At 33.9% G+C, this 23,527-nt stretch overlaps 1 protein-coding gene across 1 annotated transcript in view; it reads right to left on the bottom strand.

The window, feature by feature from the left end:
• Positions 1-21,694, bottom strand: part of LOC118737650 (protein kibra) — a 68,000-nt gene extending 46,306 nt beyond the window's left edge. The window contains exon 1 of the mRNA XM_036468300.1: positions 18,787-21,694. Within this exon, the coding sequence (XP_036324193.1) occupies positions 18,787-19,205 (419 nt within the window). The 5' untranslated portion in view covers positions 19,206-21,694. The remainder of the gene's footprint in view (positions 1-18,786) is intronic.
• Positions 21,695-23,527: the final 1,833 nt, after the last annotated feature.

Here is a 23,527-nt window from a genome sequence, read left to right as displayed (position 1 = left end):
AAAAAACGCAAAGTGAAAACGAAAGCTCTCTCCAATTCTCAAATGATACGGAAGAAAATAAATAAAATTCATTGTACTAGCTCAACGCCAAATTCTCCAGTTCTTCTCAAATCGATAATAAAGCCCCTCTTTCCTGATCAAATTAAGTTTCAGTGCGTAATATCTAACAACAATCTTTACTCGATCATGTCACAGGTGACCGTCGAGGCTGTTGTCAAGCACTGATGGGCACTGACTTGCCGGCGGGCAATGCTCTTATAAGCTTTATTGTCCAAATTACACCTGACAGAACTATTAGTGAAAGAAGCACACAGTTTGTTATTTGATGCTTCCAACTGGAAATACTTATGTACATACATTACCACGCAAACACGCTAGACGTGAGGCAGAAGAAATGGGCGCTGGAGATGCCGACTGATTTTTAAGATTGACAAATTATTATCACAATCTTAATCGGCGGAGATTGCACTATTGTAGACGCTGAACAATCGAGCTATAATCTAAATAAATTCGAGTGATTTAATAGCAATAAAATAGTTAAAAGTTTTACTTAAAAAATTGGCAACTCTGTTGAAGTCGCTTGTGTATATATTTTTTACTCACATATGTATATATGAAATAGGAATGTTTAGGTATTCAAATCTATATCAATTTATGTTAGTTCACTCATCTTTGAGCATTTACTACTACTAACTTTGAGTTACAGTGCATACATAGTTTCTTTCCGACTCTCTACTCTTGAGCCAAAATACATTTACTAATACCAAGTCATTTCATTTATTTGTGTATGTAATTGCATATTTTCAGTTAAGCTAGCTGCGGAAAATTTAGCCAGCATCAAGAGCAAGAAGACATTTAGTCCAAATGCCACGTGGAGACTTTTCCGCAACTCAAAGGTTAGATAAAGAGTAGAAGACCGACCGCTGTGATTATACATACACACATATTAATTTGAGAATAGTTACATTTCAAATTTCAAAAATATGTACATATGAGTTTTTTCACGTTGAAGATATCTAAATTCTGGTCTTTATTACAAATAATTTTTATTCTATGCAAAAAAAATATCCAAAAGTTCTACCGCCCATTATTTATGTACATACATATACAAGCATGCATTTACCTATACATATCATATATATATACATATCATATATATATACATATATATATATATATATATATATATATTTGTTAGTATATATTAAGCTGCACGATTTCTCAGAAGCGCTCAATTAATTGCCCTGAATACGTGATGCCGCCTTTTTCCGCATAAACCCACAATTAGAACATTTCCTGCTGGGCCTTCCTATTAGCCAGTCTGTTCGCTATTCACACCACGACTACGAAAGCTCACATCAAAGTGCGCTGTTTTCTTGATGTACATACATATGCATGTACGTCTGTGTTTACAGTACGAGTATGTATAAACTACAGTTGCAGTTTTGTGCATAAATGGTATATGCACACACATGTATTTATATACATACCCAGTGGGAAAAATACTAATGCATTACATGCGTGATAAATAATAGGGCTCTTCAGGATCATCGTTGCATTTGTAAATTCACAACAATAAAATGTACACGGTTGCGATGGAAGCGAGCTTAAAATTTGCAAATGCATTTAAAACTGCAAATCCAAGATCATCCACACCATCCTAAACAGCTCTAATGTAATGTATTTCTTATGAGTTCTAGATTCTATTACTGTTTAATATGTAGTCAGCATTGTAATGTATTAATAAAGATCATACACGGAGAGAAACATCAACCAAAGATTGGTTAAAATTACCAAATTCAAACTTGAAAAGGAATCAACGAGATTTTTGGTTAATATTAATAATGCCTTGGTTGATATTTTCAACAATGATTTGGTAATATCAAAGAAGGTGAATTTATAAGAAGAGACAACACGTAATAATTGTAGCGAGTGTGAACATCAGGAGCGTGCCTTCTCTTTTCATCCATTCAAAAACGAGTTAGGGCTCCTGATATTAACACTCGCTACAATTATAACGAGTATTCTCTTCTTACAGACTTACGTTCTTTGGTAATATTAATCACAATTTTGTTTACATTAATCAAACTTTTGGTTAGCGATTTTTCGTTTGAATACATTTATGTTCTGCACTTCGCAGATGCTTTTTCATAATTCGGCAATACAAAACATAGATTTTTGTTAACATTTTAACATGTTTACCCTGGCGAGATTAGCAAATAGCAGCAAGCATCTCTACACACTCAGCTACAGCCGCTTTATAAATGTGTCTTCAAATGTTCAACTAGCATTTTCCCACTGGGTACCTACATACTACATATATGCACATGAATTCATGCATACTTACGTATGCAAGTGTGAGCAGTTTACTTTTGCAATGGAGCAACAACGGCAGCCACATTGCCTCAAATAAAAATCATCGCCAAGTTTTTGCTGGTTCGAGATGAAAATGGAAAATGAATTTTGCACGCACGCACACCCATACAATATATACACACATACATACAATCGTGCACACATTCCAGCACAGCTGTATGTATGTATATACATACGGTGGCGAAAATATAAATAGGGAAGAGTCATTTTAGCATTCTTTGGCTTTTGCTTTTCTTTTATTTAATGTTTATTATTTTTTTATGAAAGTGTAGCTCGTTTAACAAAAACCATCTAAGTCAATATTTCAAATTTTTTAAAAAATTTATGAAAATTCGAAAAATTTTCATCCAAATCTTGAGCTTTTTAATTATATTTATGTTTGGAAACATTCTGAGTATACAATTTTGTAGCCCATTTAATTTTGGTATAATAAATTGAAGGTTTTAAGTAGCTAGCAGAGAACAGCTTTGAGTATGATCGAGCCTTTTTGATCACACTCACTAAAAATCAAGCACAAGCGAACGCCACACTCGGCTACTATGTGTTCGATCGAGATGCATACCCGACAGCTGCTTTGGTTACGAACGAGTCTGTTCGATTACCCTCGCTATAAATTGAGCACAAGCGAACACCACACTCGGACACCCGCAGCTAACCCGAAAATTTGTGTAACAATGAAACGGACACCCGAAGGTAACTGGCGCCAATATGTTCCCACAAAGCATACGAAAATGTTGTTGCTTTGTGCTTGTGCATACGCAATGAAAAAATTAGAAGCGAAGTAGACAAAAATGTTTTTGCATCTATTTCGTATAGTTTCGCGTGGAAAGCTGTGTGTGTATATATTAGAACACAGCCTAAAACTATGTAGGTACATAAGTACTTTTACAAAAAATAAATGTGCACCGAGTGTATAGGGCTTGGGCATTGCCGATCTACACACATTTATACCTAAATGGATGTAGGCGTCGTGATGCCGCATTTTGTATGAGCAAAAATATAAGAAATGGTTAAATGTACACTTAAACAAACTACCGAAAAATTCAACCTTCTCTTTACCCTCTACGCACAAAAACTAAGAACACCGCGATGAGAAGGCAACATTTTTTGTAGGAACAAAAACGTCATAAGCCAATCAAGAAAATTTTGTGCACACTCGGGTTGAAACTCGAACACCCGGGTACATTGAGCTGCAAAGCACCCGAACCCAATCAAGTATGTATGAAAAGCAATCGGGTGTTGTGGCCAACATGTTCGTCTTGAGCTCAGTCGATAACGAACAATACTTCTGCTCGTATACAGAGAACGATGCAAAACGGGTTTTGTTAGATGATCGAGTATACACGAAAATCATGCACCCGCTGCAGATGTCTGGTAGCTAGGATCTACTGTTGATTTTTTTTTTTTTTTGTGGAAGCTGTTGCTCATTTTCCCCATACAAACAAATTTTTAAACATACCTTCTATGTCCTAGCTACTTCCAATTTGCGCTTTATTACTAGAAGTTAATGGGCGACAAAACTGCATACTCAAGAAAATTAAAAAAAAAAATGATTAATCAGTTTCAAATTTTGATTTACGTGTTTTGTTTTAGATAGTAGATAAGCTATATTTACATAAAAAAATTGTACGTATGTTGTATCTTATTTTATGTATCTATGTATATTAGGGCGGGTAAATTTTTTGACTATGCGCCTGTAGCAATTTTAAGCAAATTGAAGAAACTATGGGTTTAAAATAAATTAGGAGTTTCCTACATTGAAAAAAAAAAATAGATTTCGCAGAAAATGTGGAAATTTTCACTATTAGAGGGCGCAAGGGGGTGGAGATTTTAATAAAAATTCAAATGCAAAAATGGATTCCTCATGACCAAAAACCACTTATAGCATATTTTTATACAAAATTTAAGCACTTATTTACAACTTTAAAACAAAAAGCTAAGAAACCTATTTTCTCAATTTGACAAACTCTAAATTGATTTTAGACCCATAGTTTCTTCGCCAAATTTCTTTCTGTGCTATACGCGCACAGTCGAAAAAATATTCAATACAAATTTACCCGCCCTAATATAAGTATGTATATGGCAACATTTATGAAAGCATGTCTACAGTTTTAATGGAAAATTGCAAACAATTTCGTTTTAGCTTTTTTTTTTTAAAGCTAAGAATTTGAATTTTGGATAATTTTGTAACCCGTTTTCAAACACGCGATATATTAGATAGAACCTTTCCATCTGAACAAACATTTAGGTTAGAGAACGATTAGAAATGGATTCGAATTCGGAATGTGTTTCTCTAGGGTATAAGGTTAGAAGACGATTAGAGAAGCTGTCCAAAAATTATACCGTATCCTATAGAATGGAAACTTAGTTCTCAATATTAAGAATAAGGCTAGGTATCTAATCGTATTCAAATGGCGAACTGCTAAAATTTATTATTTTGAGGAAGTAATTTGAATTATTTTTGTCAGTTGTTTTTTAGTCATTGACAAAAATCAAAGATTTTTTATTTTTGAGACTTTATTGGGGATTTTTTTTGTGTATGAGTTTTTGGTATTGAAAACTTTTTCGTGACTTTTCGTATTTTATTCTAGACTTTTCTGGAATTTTCAAGTTCAAGTGTGAGCTTTTTTCAAATGCCTAAAATGTATTTTTCCAGAGTCCAAATCGTTTTATTTCGACCTTTTCTTAATTTAATGAATAAATAAACTACAATTTTCATAGCCCCTGTATGTGAAACCAAGGCCTTAATATACGTATTTACATACACTCATATAGCACGTTTATTTGCTTGAAAGTTGCTCTCAGTTCGGTCCAAATATTTCGTAAAATGAGAAATATCACATCTGACTACAGGTAACCTTCAGATCAAGGTGCAGGCAATGTAGTCGAAGTTTAGGCTTTAATAAAAGCTTTTGTGTCTTCGCTAGAGCTTTTCAAACATTGCCAAAAAACTTAATTTTTTTACACTTTGACGATGTTTGAAAATATTTGGGGCTGATGGCTACTTTTTTTCTACGAATATCAATTTTGTTGTCTTGTGTTAAAACAAAAAAATTTAATTTTGTCCTTTATAGTATATATGTATGTATTAGTATTAGACTTTAAAAGCGCCTTATTACAAAGCACTTCAAATTCCATAAAAATGTCTGACAAATCCGAATACATAAATAGTACATTTTTATGGCCGCTTTATTAAACATCACTCACTCTGTGAGAGACCTCCCTGAAGGTTCAAAAAAACTGCAATTGATAAAATAATAAAAACTTGTAAAAATGAAACCGAAGAACCAGAAACATAAGAATCGGGTTGAAGCTCATTTGATTGTGAAATGTTAGACTTCACAGCTATCATAATACATATGTATGTATGTATAGCGGCTGCCATTCTAGAACTTAGAAAACGTTTCCCATAAAATAAATATGTACATACTTATGTATAAATTGTAGTTCTTCCTGTGAAGCTGCTTATGCAGTTTTCACAGCCGCAAACATAGATGTGTGTCTCGTACATAGCAACATATAAGTGGATATATACATAAATATATCAATGGTTACATTTTTACTTACATATCTACCTACTATGTATGTACACTTATGTATCCAGCAGCTTTGTGTTGCTTAAGCGCGCTAAAATTGCAGACTTGTATGAATGCATGTTCGTTTAATTGAAGCACTGCAGTTGTTCAACTGTTGTTGTTGCTCTCTATTTCGCCTTTCTTTTCCTTTTTCGCATGCTTGCATTTCCTTTTTTGCTTCAACTATCTAGTTGGTTTTAATATGTATGTATGTACATATGTACATTTATACTTATGACAAACCAACATACATAAATATGTACGTACATGTACATATATAGCTTGAGAATTACAATTTCAATTGCACTTTAGGTCATTTTGCCATAATCTTTTGCGCTATTCTCTATATGCATGTATATGAGCAAGAAAAAATTGCTGCATCGTCAATAGAAACAGCCAGGGAAACTGCAACAGCAACAGCAACTGCGAAAGCAACAACAAATGGAGCAACGATAAAATGGCGCAACAGCGCACCAGAGTAATGAGAACTTGCCAATAGCAGACAACTGTGCAACTGTTGCGCTAAATTCTGTGCAGAGCAATCACTATCGTCGCGGCGGGAGCAGTGCATCCGCTCGATGGTGATATGGGAGTACATACATATGTAGGCCTTTTTTAGATCCCGAAATTCGCGGGATACTTGGCAAATAATCCCAGGATTTTCGGGATTTGTAAGTTGCGCTGATGGCAATAATAGAAACTCCTTTTCTCGACTAGTATTGCCTACATTTCTTTTTTTATTTAATAATTAATATTATTTTTATAAAGTCGAGCCCATTATACATGGACACTTTGATAAAAAAGTAGGGTTCAAACCCATTTATTTATAATTTATGTTATGGTAGGAGAGCTTCTCAAACAATATAGAAGCAATTTTTTCGATTTAAGTTTTTGAAATGTAATGAATATCTGAATCCATGGACTAATTCCGGCATTCCGAGATTAAGATAACGACATCCCGAAAATGCCGGGTTCGTAAAAAGCGAAAAAACTAACATCACTAATATGTAGTATATTTTGTTTTTATGTATGTAAATATATTCGACTAGATAAATGCATAAGAAAGAATATGACACTTGATAGAGTGTAGTAGTATGTGCTTGTGAGAGCTTCTCTGATTATTCCTACTACTTTATGATATTTCTTATTTTTTTTTATTTCTTTGAGAGGATTCCAAGGAGGGATTGAAGAGCGGATGCAATTTTTTTAGTGGCTATTTAGATTTTCAGATCTTATTAGATAACATTATAAGTGGTAACTCGGTTTAATCAACCGAGTTGGGGTTTACGGGGTTCCACTACCAATTGGTTCTGTAGAAAATTAGATTTAAGATAAACTTGCAAATAAAGGGGCAATAACCAATTTTGTCGACCCTACTATGGCTTAGGAAAGGCAACGTTCTATACCTTGTCTATAGCAAAGGAGGAATAGGTTTAGAGAGATCGCTACTAGGACAACCTACCAGTTTTAGATCATTGCAAGGTGCTTAAAGGGGCATATAACCTAAAACGCTTTAAGTTGTGCATGACTTATACTATGTAGAATAACTTAAGATTCATCGCCGAAGTTCTTACAGAACTGGAAATTCATTCGAAAGCGTGATGCGTGATTTCTTGGTCTCGAGGTGTGCTTCTTTTGAGTCGCTTTACAATAGTCGATTGAAAACTCTGAACTAACTACTAGAACTTTTGTTAAGTATTTGGCCGAGCTTCTCCCTTCTATGGAGATACCTAGAGCTTTACGCCGCACAGTGGTCTGAATAGAGAATCTAACGGAACAAAACCATTTAAAAAAATTTGCGGTGAAGAATTTGTACACCACTTCGTATCTACTAGTTTTTGGGGTCACTGATTACATATATTCAGCCTGGTTTATAAAATCAATTTTTTATTTCAATTTAAAGGAATTTCTAACACGTTTATGACCATAGCGATTACAGGTGCAAAATGGAAAAATTTTACATTCATGTAAATCCTAGAGTGGAGCGGCCTTCATATTAGACATTTCTTAGAAACTATATTCGATCACAGATAGATATTACCGATTTGAAGAATTTCATTTTTAGTATTTCGCCGCAAATAATATTATGAGAATATTTTTAATGGTGAAATACGCTGGAAGGTTTTCCATTGTCTGCCGAGGGGCATTCGCTTTTAGAGAAAATGTTTTCTAAATTAGTTGCCTCCGGACCAGGGATCGACCCCAGGTGGTAGTGCGCACCTCTAACCACTCAGTCAAAGCGGCCGTCCTTTCGTTTATATATTTTCAAATTTCCTATTTCCTGAACTGGTTTTACTCCTATGTAGCTAATATTATTCCTGTACACTAAATTATTACGCTAGTCGTAGCTGCTAAACACTGCAAGCACTTGAAAGCAATACTTAATGAAATTTAAACAAAAAGCTCTGAAAATATTTGCCATCGGAATGCCTATAAACAATAATAATAACGATAATGCAATAAAAAACTCAATTTCCTCTGAGCCACAAAAAAGGCAAAAACGGTAAAAAATCGAAGGTATATTAGTACGTCAGACGGCAAATGAAATGGGTTTGCGTAAAAATAAACAAATACAACGTGCACGTAACTGCAGGCATACGTACTTGTATGTATATGTTTGTAAATGAGCATTTGTTTAAGTATTTGACAGATGTCATATCATAATTTTTAATTATTAGGAAATAAATGTCAAAGCGTTTGTGGGCAGCTGAAAAATGGCAAATAATATTGCCGATAATTAACGAGCTTTGACTATCAACAATATCGGTAACAAGTGGTTTTGGTTATTTATCACGGCGAAATAAATATTCGCTATTTATGTACAATCGTTTATGTATGTACGTATGTATGTATGTACCTTCAAATAGCGTCAATTGTTGATGCAAACTTTTAACAGTTTTAGCACTTATTACTCATTTACAATTAAAGTGAAGTGTTGACCGTTGACGTGAACACTTTTCCATTCGACATATATACAAACTTAAAAACACATACATACGTACATAATTGAGTTCCAAATTTTTTTTTTAAAGTAAGAAAATATGTATATCCTCTTAAGCTTCGTATTCGGCTCTCAGAAGATATCTTAACCCGCATCCATCGGAAATTTTTTGTAACACAAAGTACGTTGTGCATGAATTTGATACATATGGAAAGAGACCCTAGTAAGTATTCAATGAAATGTTGTTTTTTTCATTTTTTTATTATCTAATGACCAACGCTTATTCGTTTTCTGATAATAAGAATAAAAATTATTGAAAAATCTATACGCATTTGTCGCAAAAAAAAAAAACTATTCAAACCATAAATGTTGCATATAGGCATTAGCGCACACAAGGGGTGGGTTTTGGAGTTCAAACCCCCCCTAAAGCTAATAACCTCAAATACAAACTGTATCTTAAAGCTAAGAATCCAGATCTCAAGGAAATTATAAGAAATATTTATTATAATTTCTGTTGCTTGAAAAAGCGCTTTGCTTTTGCTGTAAATTTTTATGAGGAAATGAATATACGAGCATTTTTTTCTTGAGAGCTGCAAACTGATTTAAGAAATTTTGGTAGAAGAAAATTTCTTTTTCATTTCTCGTCCGTCGTTTTATATGAATTTTTGGTTTTTCTCGAGAGTTCAGTTAATTTTTTCGGTATTCGAAATATTAAAAAAAATAGAAATCGTGAAAAATCACCATCTCTATCGAAAGCCCGAAACCAGAAATCGAAAAAAGGAACATAAAAGTGCAAAAATTCATGGAATCAATAAATTTATTTTTACTGAGTCTTATTTAAAATTTTTTCTTAGGTACTTTTGAAAGTTGAGCGCATCTTGAGTTTATAGAACTTTTTATTAAACAAGTAGTTTTTAAGGAAAGAACACAACGGGCTTCAATTCTTATATTCAAATTTAGGGATACCGTTAATTTCTTCATGATCCAATCATCGGATCTCTAAACCAAATTACGGGACGAACCTTGGGTACCGTCTTTCTACAAAAAAAAAGATTATTGAAATCGGTTCACGTGGTCCAAAGTTACGTATTCCGGCGAATTGATAACCTCCCCTTTATTTAAAGTCGGTTAAAAGTGTTTGAGTTCTGTTAATCTTATGTAAATAAAGTGCAGTTTATGAATTTTAAAACGTTTATTTATTTATTACATACTGTACATAAAACTTGCATAAATATATTTTATAGAGCGTATTATCTGAAGAAAATTTTCAGTATTTTCCGGTGATATATCTTCAGAAATATAAACCCCCCCTAAAATATATTCCTGGGTGCGCCCCTGCATATAGGCTACACCGGGCATAAAGGGGTTAAGTTTTTCGTCTATCACACATTCTGCACCGAGCCATTAGAAATTAATATATACGATTTGATTGAGGCATCCCTATTCGTATAGCGCAGGTGCTCATTCGACAGGCTCATGGATAGTTCAAGCGAATTATGCATTCACCTAAAAGTGTGCAACATTATGGGTTTCAGAAAGAGGCGCTTTTTGCATACTATTTCTTTCTTCTTCTCGTCGCATTGTAGGCAAAATTTTTCAAATGAAATATTGTACAGTATTTAATGAATGAAGGTTTGAAGTTCTTAAAGCTGTTAACTGCTTGAGGCAAACAACTTATATTTATTTTCAAAATAAGCTACTCGCTGTGCTCTAGCTGATAGTTAATGTGCTCACGAACTATGGGGAAGTGATCATCCATGGCAGTGGTTGGCAAACTAACTTATTCAAATGACTCGAGGACTAGGGCACTAACAGATCGCTTTAGGAAGCAAAAGTTCAACTGATATAAGTTTGAAGATCGGAAAAATATTTTGCGAACTACGACTATCATCGTTCTCACAGTTTTATGCCGCCTAATCGCACGCTTCTTTCCGAAAGATACCCAAAATTTGGGTACTTCCAACTAAATTATTCTGTAAAATGTCACTTTTGAGAGTATAACCCGTCCCATGAATATTTTTAGATTTAATTCTCTTTATCAGTTATACGAAGTTTAACATGCGCGATTTTTTATTAAATAAAATCTTCAATACTACTTACATACACACACAAATAAATGTACACCTTTGTTCGAGCCTTTCGCTTTCTGTCCACTAAAAAGCATGTGCACAAAAAATTATGAAAAGTAAGAATTATTTTAAATGTACGATGTCAGCGAAAGCTGAGCCGTCGTTGCATTTGAAACGGGCTCCCGTATTTGATGTGAATGCGCTTTTTTATTATTTTTATTCGTTCCTTTTTTGGGAATTTTTTCTTCGTGCAATAAAGATAAATTTGAGTTCACAAAGAAGTTACGCAAATTAAGACACATAAAAATGCGCACAATGCAAAAAAGAATTGTAATAAAATATGTGAAATAAATAAACAGGGAAATGAATTACAACAACCGCTGGAAACTGCAAACAAAAGCAGAAAAATACAAATTAAAAAGCGTACTTATAGGTAAACAAATATTTTCGAAATGAAATAAATCCACGTTTGAAGTGGCCATGAATAAAAAATGGCGCGATTTTACTCTTTCAATAATGGCGCTCATACGCACCGACGCACCGACATACGGACGAATTGCGGAAGAAGGTGTGTGTGTGTGTGTGTGTGTGTTTCAGTCACGCTATACATACGAAATACTTTCGTGCACTTAAGCAAACGCTTGCGATAAGCTTAACGTATGTTTATTTATTATTTATTCATTAATATTTTTTAATTTGCTATTAAAAATATAGGCGCGTTCGTCATCGGTAAAAATAGCTAAAGAATTTTTATGACATTTTCAATGTTCAATAAAGCAGTGAATAAAGTAAAAAAAAAAAATGGCAACTGCCAACAAAAGGAGCAATAATTATCAGCAATCGGTTAGTGGGCAGCCGCCGTCATAACATACGATTAAACGCGTATGATAGCCATAAATAGGCAAGAAATTCATACATACTAACTATGTATGTATGTATATAATGTTTGAAAGTTGTTGCTGAGGCATTTCGTATTTCTATTTGTTTAACGATTTGTGTACGTATGTACATATGTATGTATAGATGTATGTATGTATTTATATGTACATAAATTGACTTGATAAAGTTGACTGACGGCTGCGTTTGTGAGTGTCACACTGGTCATGGATGAAAACTGCCTTTAAAATTTTAATGCGGTTAAAAGTTTTGTCTGTGCCCTTCTCTGCGTCGCTCTTTTAAGGCAGATCAGTTATATTTAGAGTGTCAACAAACAGAACAAATAAGCGCATTGATCAAAAAAGAATGTGATGTTTTAAGTTTCAGCATGGCAATTTGGTTTTGTCCGAAAATCATGCGTTATTGGCATTGAATCTTATGGCTGAGTTGCTTTCGTTTTCTTAATTTTTGAAGCGAAATCGTTTAAATTTACGAGTACATATGTATGTATGTATGTAGAACAAATTAGAATTTGCTTTAAGTCAATGGTTGAGTGTGCAAATGGTTCAAAGGGGGATAACGAAGAATCATCTGTTCTATTTATTCGAACATCCGTGTAAAGAAAATTAAAGCATGATTTTATCAAAACACAATTTACTTTAAGCCATTATTTTTATGTAGATGCGAGATAAGTTTCTACACACAGTATCGGTCATATCATTAGCACACCAATTTCAAAGTGATATTGTTTGCCAGTGATGGTTATTTATTTATTTTTGAAGTATTAAAACATAGTTCATTCACTTATAAAACCCATATAAACCTAAGTTTAAAACTTTGAACAAAACTAAAAAAATTCAACAAATTTTCGTTAAAAATTTATACTTTGTATTGCACATTGAATTTTAGTGCGATCATGTGTAAGTTTCAAGTGGTTAAAATTTACTTTATTTTTTTTTTTAATTTAAAATTTTAAAAATTAACGGTAATTTTTTGCCACTTGAACATTATTAAAATTTAATGCGCTATAGAACTGTAGACTCAAAAAAAAAGAAAAAAATACTAACACTTGTGAGAAAAAAGTTTGAAATTTGGATGAAAATTTGTTTAGTTTTCTACAAAGTCTTAAACTTAAGTTTATATGGAAGGGAATGAACTAAATTTTAAAAGAAAAATGAACATGTGTAAGTGAAAACTTATGAACGATATTCACTAGTCAAAACCCACCTGACACGTTCGTATTGGTTGGTTTACATAAGTATACATTTAACTAAATGGATTAAAATTGTCGTTGATAAAATTGTAAACTTACTGCAATTCAATTTTCAATTGAATTTATCCACTTTCATGATTTTGGCCCATATATACCACAACGATAATGTTATCGATAAATACGTATATTGATATTAGCTCCGATAATAAAACCAATTCAAAGAATATCGACACATTTACGGGCAAATTATCGATAACAATTTGCACATCGATAAATGTTTTAATTAAATTTTTTAACTATAATAATTATGTTCGATTTTCCTTTGCCTACAAAGCAAATTGCCGACTTCAGTGCGATTCAAATCGGAAAAAATATAATTTTTCTTGAAACCTGCTTTGAACTTAACTTCAGAGTGCTACAAGCAGAAGCTGTGTAGAAAAAAGTTGAAAATTCCAAAAACAAAATAATTTTTCAAGAGTGCACATTCCAATCTATTTATTAGTAGATAGTTCCATGAATGTGTATGTACCTATGGTCTATGGTGGTAGTATACTCACATGCACACAACTACATACGGCGAGCAATCAGACAAGCAATCTTACATAAATAGTATAAAAGAGAGGCCAGCAGAGGCAAGTCAAGCGATTTCGACTCATTTGCCGTAGCAAACTCGTAGGCTGTTTGACAGACAAGACAGCTTAGCGGTTAGGTTTCAACGTGCAGAGGCGACGAAGTTGGGGGCTTTCTGGCGATCAAACGGGCGAGCAAGTAGCGTGAGCGACGCGACGGAGAGGATATGCATATGTACATATGTAAAATAGTGTGCTCCAAAAATATACCCCTTTTTTTTATTTGAAAAAAATATATGTAGAACCCGCTAAAAGCGCTCAAAGTTTTGCATATTTCTTACAGGGGGGAAAACAACTTGTCATAGAAATAATATAGAATTCTTGAAAATACATATTTTTCGATAAATAAACAATTGGGTATTTTTACTGCAAGTCTTCTGAAGAGGAACAAAGTTTTCCAATCTAAAAATATTGATATTCAAGAATTTTATACCATTTATAAAGAACTTGTTTTTTCCCCCATATAAAAAACATGGAAAACGTTGAGCACCCTCTAAATAATTTTTGATTTCAAAATAAAAAATAGGGTTATATTTTTTCCAAATACATGCATAGAACAATCCTGGAGGGTGAGAGCATTAAAATTCAGAGTTTACTTATTTTGGACCACCTTAATGTACATATGTATACCTGTATAGTATACGTGCTGCAATTAAGTGAGTGAGTGTTGGTTATGGAATGCATGCACGTACAATATGTATTACAAATTTTCATATTAATTTATAGAATTAGAAATGTACGTACTTTTCTAAACAGGCATAGGTTGGCTTACCGATTTGTATGCCCTCACATTGTATATACGCGTTTTTATTATAGGCACATATACATATATACATAAAACCGTATGACTGTGAATGTACACAGCGGGTATTGGAAATAAATGAAAATGAAATGAAATTAAAACAAACAAACAAAAAATTGAGTTTGAAAACTAAACAAAAAAAAAGTATGTTTAAACAAAACATTCCAATGCGATGATTAAGCGTCCAAGTATAGTTGAACTCAAATGTTGATTCGTGTGGACACATTTACAACAATACCGACAACAACAGGCCTCTATGTACAATAACTTGTAGGTACATACAAGTAATTTTGCACAGTTGTTTGCAGGCAGTAAATACACGCGAGCATTAGCAACAACCACAAATACACATGTGTACTAGGTATAAAGGGCAACAGCAGCAAATTTCAATTAAAGAAAAAAAAGAAAACAAATAGGAGAAAAAATTCCCAAAAAAATAAATAAAATAAAAATAAATTGAGAAAAACTCAAACTTACAGCTTGCGCATTCACTTGTTGTTGCTGGCGTTTAATATGGCAGCGCTTACTTGTATGTATGAGTGCATGAATGTGCCTAGTGTAGCAGCAACAGGGGGCACTGTGGCACACGATTCAAGCAATTGGCTAGAGGCGGCATAGTTTTAAGAAAATTGTAAACGCATATTTTCATTTCTAATTTTTTGTATTTTCTCAATTTAATGCTCACAGTTTGCATTGCGGAGCATGTAGTGCCTTTTCAGCATACACACATATACATACATATGTACGTACATAAATAGCCACGCATTTTGCATTCGCACGCACGCATTTTGCAATAAATTGCTTGCGGCTGCTCCCCTACTCTGCGCGTCATGCAATAAGTGCGAATGCAATATGTCCGCCTGTGCGTAGCTTATACTTACATACATATATACATATATACATATGTATATATGCACATGCACACATACATGTTTGAAAGCGTGTTGTATGTCCAAGATAATTATAAACAATTGCGAATGTTTATGCTATACGTGAGTTTTTAAATTGTACACACATACTCAATCGATTTCTTTCCTCATTCGGTGCGTAAATAGCAGAAATAATACATACCTATGAAGTAATGCTGCTTCCTATTTCTTGTTTAAATATTTCAAGCATTTTTTTTGCTTACGAAATTTTTAATTTGAGCTGCATACAATGAAAGATTAAAAAAATTAGCTACGAATGGGTAGGCATTTTTTTATGGTTGCATACACATGTGTATACATACAGTATCGGTCATATTTAAAGCACGCCATTTCGAAATGATCTTGTTTGCCACTTGTGTTTATTTACTTATTTTTAAGAATTTTCTGTAAAATACAGATCATTCTCTTACAAAACTCATGCGTATATATAAACACAATTTAAAGCTTAGTAAAATCTACAAAAATGCAACAAATTTTTGACCAACAATTTCAAACTTTTCTCAGAAGTGTTCGACTTTTTTGGTGTATAAAATTTTATAGCCTATTCAATTTTAGTCTGATAATGTGCAAGGTTCAAGCCTAAAATTTGTGAATAAGTCTACTTCTACAATTTGTGATTGTTAATAGAAAAGCCAGTGGTGTGTCCCTATCCGAAGAAGGCTTAGGGGTACGACACTGCTGAGAACATGGGTAAGACCTTTTCAAGTCAAACAATTTTTATGCGTGCAGATAGACATTTTATTAGGAAAGCTACGTCTGAGCATAAAATCACTTCTTATGATTAAAGACAAAAAAATACCGTAATTACTCAATGCGAGCGCATTCAAAATAAGGCAAGCAAATGTTTGGAAACCAACCAATTTTGGAGCACAAATTTATATAGGGTAAATAGAAAGGAGTCGGCTTAATGAAATCAAGGATGGCTTAAAAGCCAGCACTGACTCATTGTATTAGTTTGAGACTCTAGTAAGGTTTCTGACCAACTAGTTAAGAATAGTACGGAACGGAATAACAGAGGAAAATGATGGAATAACCGTCTCCACTGATTCCGCAAAGATGTAGCAAGTAACCGGCGACGCACAGTGGTTAAAAATTGGCATTTTGTGTTCACAATTCATTCATTTTGATTAATTATTATTCTTAAATGAAAGCTAAACTGAGCTGAGAGAAACGTACAATTATCGTTACCTAGATTTTATTATCTAACATTTATTTACTCGAACAGGAGAATTGATTTTCTTCAAAACCACTACCTTTTTCTGCACTTTGCACTGAAAAATTGAATACAGACAAACAAAAATTCAAAAATTGGGCTAAACGGGTCTCTTGCAATGAATTAGCTTTCATAAAAAAAAAAAACAGTAGTTTTTTAGTTAATGTACATACATATATAATCGTGAGGAAAAAAATAGTCGCATTAATCGCATGTAATCCTATTAATTGATTTATGAAAAAAATCGCCATAATTCCCCCCCCCCCCCTCGTATGTATTTTGGACCACCCTAACATAGCGAATGCTTTAATGAGTTTTTAGAAAAACCATTTCGAATCTTAATAAATAAATGAAAATAAATAATCTCTGAAAACTATGAATCTGTGCTAAATAAATATATTTTGTTAGCGCATGGAGATATTTAAATTTGCACTCTTCTTCTGTACATATCTATAAATTTAAAAATTCATGATTTTACGCCACCGTGTATATAAGTTTGTACATACATTAGACTTTATCACAAAAAAAAACGTTCAGCTTAATACAACTGATTTTGAACACTCACTAAATATTAGTGTTTCAGTGAAGTAAAATATTTTCGCTATAATCTTCTAATCAATTTACTTCTCATAAATTTTTTGTCCGGTAGGATGGCCACATTTTATTTGTGCTACACAGCCCAAAAGGCTTCTTTTCATTAACATTAGGAAAGTTAACTCTGTATTTTAGGCTAAGATGCAGCCTGCAGCATTATGGGCTGGTTTCTCCAACTCAACTTAACTTAGTTAAGCCAATTTTCTTGACTTAGTCAAGAATAAGCTGTGTAAAACGTAGACTAACTTTTGACTTAAGTCCGAAAAGTGGCTAAACTAAGTTAAGTTGAGTTGGAGAAACCAGCCCTATGTCTATTTAGTACAGTATGCAGCTACAGTGCCGAACAGAAGTATTGGCACAGTGAATTTTTCGAAATATATGCAAAGTTTTTTATTTTATAAAAATATTGTTCATTACACACCAGAAAACATAATAATAAAATCTCTAAACTTTGTGCAAAACTCAGGAAAAGTCGCTAGAAAATCGCGTAGATTTTTGGTATTTTTTTTATGCAAGTTCTTCCATACAAAGTATATTCGAGAATTATTTTTTGTATGGAGAAAATGAGCAACATCTTCCACTAAAAAAAAATGCCAAAAATCAACGCAACTTTAAGCTTGCATTTTGCCATACTAAAATTGAATGGACTATAAAACTGCATACTTAGAATTTTTCTAAAAAATCTGAGTAAAAAGATGCAAATTAGTGTGCAAATTTAATGAATTTTTCTGAGTTTTGCACAAAGTATAGAGATTTTATTTATATAGTTTTTTGGTGTAAAATGAACTATATAAAAAGTTATCAAAAATAAATTAGAATAAAAAACTTTGCTTATATGTATGTATTGCGAAAAGTGCACTGTGCCAATACTTTTGTTCGTCGCTGTATACAGAAAGTGGGGCTAACAACAAACATGTCTACCAGACCGGCTAAGTATACCGAGAAAAGAGTTTAGGAACATCAACTAAATATGCTTATCTTGATAAATGATTCGTTAATTGTTACATTATTTGGTTAAAGTTACCAAACCTTGTGTTGAGAGAAATATATTAAGCTGACTGTGTTCTCAGCGTAAGATAACAGAAGCACCCCTTATCTTACTTAAGCAGTTTTTTTTTTGCTATAACCAGTGCAGATTGTGTTACGAGAAACACTGAATATATAGCAGAGCATATTATTTGCACTCGTAAAGTATTTTCTGGGTCCAGCATTCGCTACCTACTATCACCTAGAATCTAATCATAATCTAAATGGCATTCAGCAAAGGGATCTCGGAATGCTGTTCAACGATGCGTATGCCAAATAAGACCTGTAACCAAATGGAGGTGTTAAAATAAATAGCCGTTAGTTATTTTTACAGCGTGCCTAACGCAAAAAAATGTTTACATCTCTGAAAAATCTCATTGTAAAGTGCTCCAAATCGACTGGAACACTTTTTGTCGCTCCATATATGTATGTATGTATCGTCATGTGGATTAATGTACATACATATACACAGACTCACATAGCTACGTACATATAAGCACTTATACATACATATTTAATTTTTATGTCAATTTGGCTACATACCGATCGCGCGGATCCAGCCACGTTGTCTTCTTCGTATTATGATCGATGTAGTAGGTTTTCCCATCGAAATCGGTGGCGACGTCCCAACCATCTGGCAATGGATATTCGCCATGATGTGTGGATGTGTGGTGATGGTGATGGTGTTGCTGCTGCTGCTGTTGTTGTTGTTGTTGTGGCTGATAGTGTTGCTGTTGTTGTAGTTTTGGCATAATTTCAAATTGAAATTCCTGCACGTTGTCGACGACGAGAAAATTTTTATGATTGCCAAGAAAAACGGCGATGGCGGCTGTTGAAACGGTTACAGCGGCTACAGTTGTAGAGGTGGTGGTGGTGGTGGCGTACGCGCTTAACACATAAACGTCGATTAGTATGTGCAACAGCAACAACAATGTGTACGCAAACGTTGCGCTTAAAATCATAAATGGCTTGCAAAAAGCAACAACAAAAATATTTCACTGACTGCAATTACAATCGGTAAAGGCGGCAGAGTTGCACGGTTAAGTTGCTGCTGTTGAAAGTATGTAGTATGTACGTATGTGTTGCGATATTTCTGTTGCTGACGCTGTTTAAAATTGTCACTATGCGCGCTAGTTGGTTTTTTTTTCTTTTCGTTGTGTTATTGTTGCTAGCAAATTTTATTTGGCCAAATACACATGTTTTGGGGGCACCAAGCTTACAACAATAATGTATGTGTAAACGATGACAGCAACTAGCAAGGCGGCGACGACGATGGCTATAGCGATGGCGATGGCGGCAATATACATATTCGACGCGCTAACTGATTTCACTGTTGTATTTGTTGTTGTTTGTTGTTGTTGCACTTGCTCTGCGGCGGTTGTCTTTTTATCATTTAGTTAGCGACACACACTAACTACATACATACGTACGTACATATGTACATACATATGCACAATTAAACGAGTGGCGCGCTAGGCAATAGAGACGCCGCGGCGCGCTTAAATTGGTGAAATGTATGAAAAATGTGTGCCGCGCGCGGCGTGTTGGGGCGCGACGAGTTGAAACACTTGTTTTTCTGGGCGTTGTTGATGCGCTACTGTAATTCCGATTCGCAAGCTGTAATCAGCGTGCTGAGCTGAGTTCGCTTGAGCTGGCGGTTGCTGTTGCTTGGCAAATGCCGTGGCAATTAAGTTAATCTGTGGAACAGTGAGGCAGTAGCGGTGCGCGATTTGGGTAATTTGAATGCTTCACTTTACGAATACCACTTGCAAACTTTCAATTAATTATTACAAATTTTCTGTTGCATATCTATTGATTGGATATGTACAACATACGTGCGGTTTTTTTTCACAATGGTTTTCACTTTACAAACACTTCCACTTTAATTGAAATTCAACACAGTTGATTATAAAATATTTGCAAATTTTGTAAAAGTGGATTTTTATGGTTGAAATTCAATGAAGTAAATTACCGTTTTTGGGTTAAACATCAAAATTATATATACGTTACGTACATTTGTATGTGTATATAATTCGTTCACTCAACACACGTGAAAATTGATATATGTATGTATGTATGCAAATTGCGAATGTACCACACCATCCGTTAAATACACGGTCTAAATAAATTTATATGTATGTACATATACGTATGTATGTATATATGTGCATAGGCAAACACTCTATACACACTAGATATCCAATTTGTTTTAGTACGTCGTGAGTCGCGCACACAAAAATTCCATGCATTGGATACGCCGCGCTCGTTTCAAACGCTACTAATAAGAGTAAACGCGCGTTCGCGCGACTATGCTCCAATCAATTCGATCGTTCGCGGGCGTTAGCTAGCTACATATGTATGTATGTAGTAGCTCACTGACTGACTGTTTGGCTGGCTAGTAGTTGAATAGCAAACTGGCTTGCTGCTAACTGCGACTGTTTGGTGCCAATAAAATCTACAAAATGTAGGCGAGGGCGGCTGGGCGGAACGGCGAGGCGTAGCGACGTTGATGATTTCGGTCTCTGCGGCTTATTTCGCCTTGCTCAACAACACAACACAATCGTCGGGCATTCAGCAGTGATGGTAGTCGTTGATCGCGTTGACTGTTCGTCGATACTCTACCGCGCGCCTCACTTTACCTACCACTTCCACAAGCACTGGGTCTCTCACAAAATACCACACCGCTTCTTTCTCCCCCACTGCGTTCGATGTTCGCCCGCTGTTGGATCGTTTCAAAATTGAATTCGTGCGCTCCAACTTGTCGGTGTCTCATTTACGCGCATGGCCCCCAAGCTTTGCCAGCTAGCGCTGTCTCTTTTGCAGCATTCCATTCCATAAAAAATTAATTATTTATTATTTTTTCATTTTAAAAATGTACATTCACTTGTATATGCGCTGATTAGTTCGTTTTCACGCGCTGTATATTTGTTTGAGGGCAAATTCCTGTTGCTCTGGTATTTTTCTTTAACAGTTGAATTTTGATTTCAGCCGCGCGTTTATTTTATTTCTTACATACAAAATGTGCTGTGATTTTTTGTGTAAATCTTTGTGAGATATTTGAAAATTTTATGTTTGCTTTATTCATTCAATATTCATTTAAATCTCACTATATAAATTATGTAGATTTTCCACACAGTTTGGTTTAAAAGAAATTTATAGCGACTTTTTCATACATATTTTTAATGTGTTTGTTTGTTGCATTATTTTTCTTTGCAGATCACTTGTTGGTTCGATTTCTACCTACACCAAACTCTATTTGAAATTTTTTATTCACTTTCTTTTCACATAAATATCTCCCTTCGACTTGTTGGTGTTAAAATAGTAAATCTTGCATTTTTTTAGTTTCTTTGCTAAGTCCGCGAGCACTTTCCGCAACGACCTGCAATTCGAACAACGAGTCGTTAATGTTGCCAGCTACGAACACGGTATGATCACATTGATCGTGCCCATTTGCTTTGGAGGCAATGGATTTCGTTGCGTTTCGCTGGAGCTAAACGTGTTTTGAGTGTGTTGGTGAGGCAATTTCTCATGTAATAGTTGATGAGCATGAGCAGAGAGCGGCCTATGTTTGAGCTGGTGGTTTGTATTTGGCGTTGCCAGCTTGGTTTAAGTTTACAGATATGCTCAGTTTGAGAAAAGTAAAGAGAGAACAAACAAAATTTAATAACTTTTATTAACTTATAAATGTAAACATTGCTCAAAAAAAATAAAAGTTAAAAATATAAGAAGTAGTTTTGATTCGCTTGATTGGGCGACCGTGTGAGTCATGGACTTTTGAGGACTCACTTTTCAGGTTTCTTTCAAATTGAAGTTCATATTTAGATAGGAAACTTTTATGCAAGCCTCGAGTTGAACAAAAGCCTCCAATGCCTACAAATTAGTCTGCCAATCGCATAAGTTTACACATCTGCGATAGTAAGCAATATAAGCTTCCAAACCACAAATAACAGTAGTCGTTTGAATACCTACATATATGTTGAACAATAGTCACTTTTGCCTACGGGAATATGCCTCGTTATTCCAAGCTAAGGTATTCTCAATAATGAAGGCAATGGAGGTAAGGTATAAAAAATAAACGAAAATTAACAATTATTTAAATTTATCGTAAACAGATATGATTTACCTAGATTTAGCTGTATTTTTTAAAAATGTCATGGAAACATAACAATCGTAAAAATTTGCAAGAAGAAGTAGGTATAGAGAATGATCAGTGACCATAACAATTATGATCTTTATAATAAAAATCACAATGTAACCGTTAAAATTGGGTTCTTATTTTTCCGATCTATTTTTAATTGTTATTTTTGATTTTTATTTTTTCTATTATAGGAGATTTAAAACGGTCATAAAAATGCGGTCATTGAAAAACAAGAATCATTAAATAACGATTTGGCAATTATCTAAAAATAAAAAAGTTAGTATAAGATGTTTATTATCGGTCCGTAATATAAATATATGTACTTAACGCATTCTTTGTGAACGGGAGACCACATGCTCTCCCTTGATTCACCTGATCCTAAAAAATCGTGCGATAGTGGAATTGAAAGCTTATGTCATATAGTTTTGAATGCTGTTTGGTACTTTCATAAAAATTAAATGGCGAACACAAAATATGAAATAACAAAATTAAAAAAATTCAACATATGAACGGTCGCCTCAAATAACGTTGTAAGCGACAAAATTATTATTTTATAAAATAAAAAAAAAACTTGTTTACTGACGCACAATCGGGGATTGGATTTGGTTTTCTACTTTTTTGGTATAGCACTCTTCAAGAATCTTGCCTTTAAAAAAAAATAAAATATACACATTAATATCTTTAAAATCAAGGAAACTAGCTTTGAACCAATAGTCGCTTACAATGTTATTTGAGGCGAACATTCATATTCTGCATTAAATTGCGAGTAAGAAGTCTACTAAAAATGTATATCCATATAATTAAGACTTAAATTTACATTTAAGTGTTTATTTTGAAGATAAATCTTCACTTCTGATGACAATGTACAAAAGTCAAAATTTTCCATCATATAGTATAGACCCAGGAGCTGATAAGTATGTACTTTGTATTTTTCTAAAAAAATCTATTAAACGAACTCGCTTCCCCTTTTTTGTGCCCTGCAATAAAAACGTTATTTTAAAAGTACCTACTTATTAAAAAAAATCATGTGGCAACGTCGCTAGCTATTTTCTCAATTCACACACACAACTTTAAGTTCGGAAAATGCACCAAACGCATTAAATAGTTTGAGTGCAAAAGAGCATGCATCAGCATTTTTTAACCTTA

This window comes from Rhagoletis pomonella, unplaced genomic scaffold (assembly GCF_013731165.1).
Source record: "Rhagoletis pomonella isolate Grant_MI unplaced genomic scaffold, Rhpom_1.0 Rhpom_scaffold_00004, whole genome shotgun sequence".
NCBI lineage: Eukaryota > Metazoa > Arthropoda > Insecta > Diptera > Tephritidae > Rhagoletis > Rhagoletis pomonella.
The sequence above is the reverse complement of the archived record's forward strand: the minus strand, read 5'-3'. Positions and strand labels throughout refer to the sequence as shown.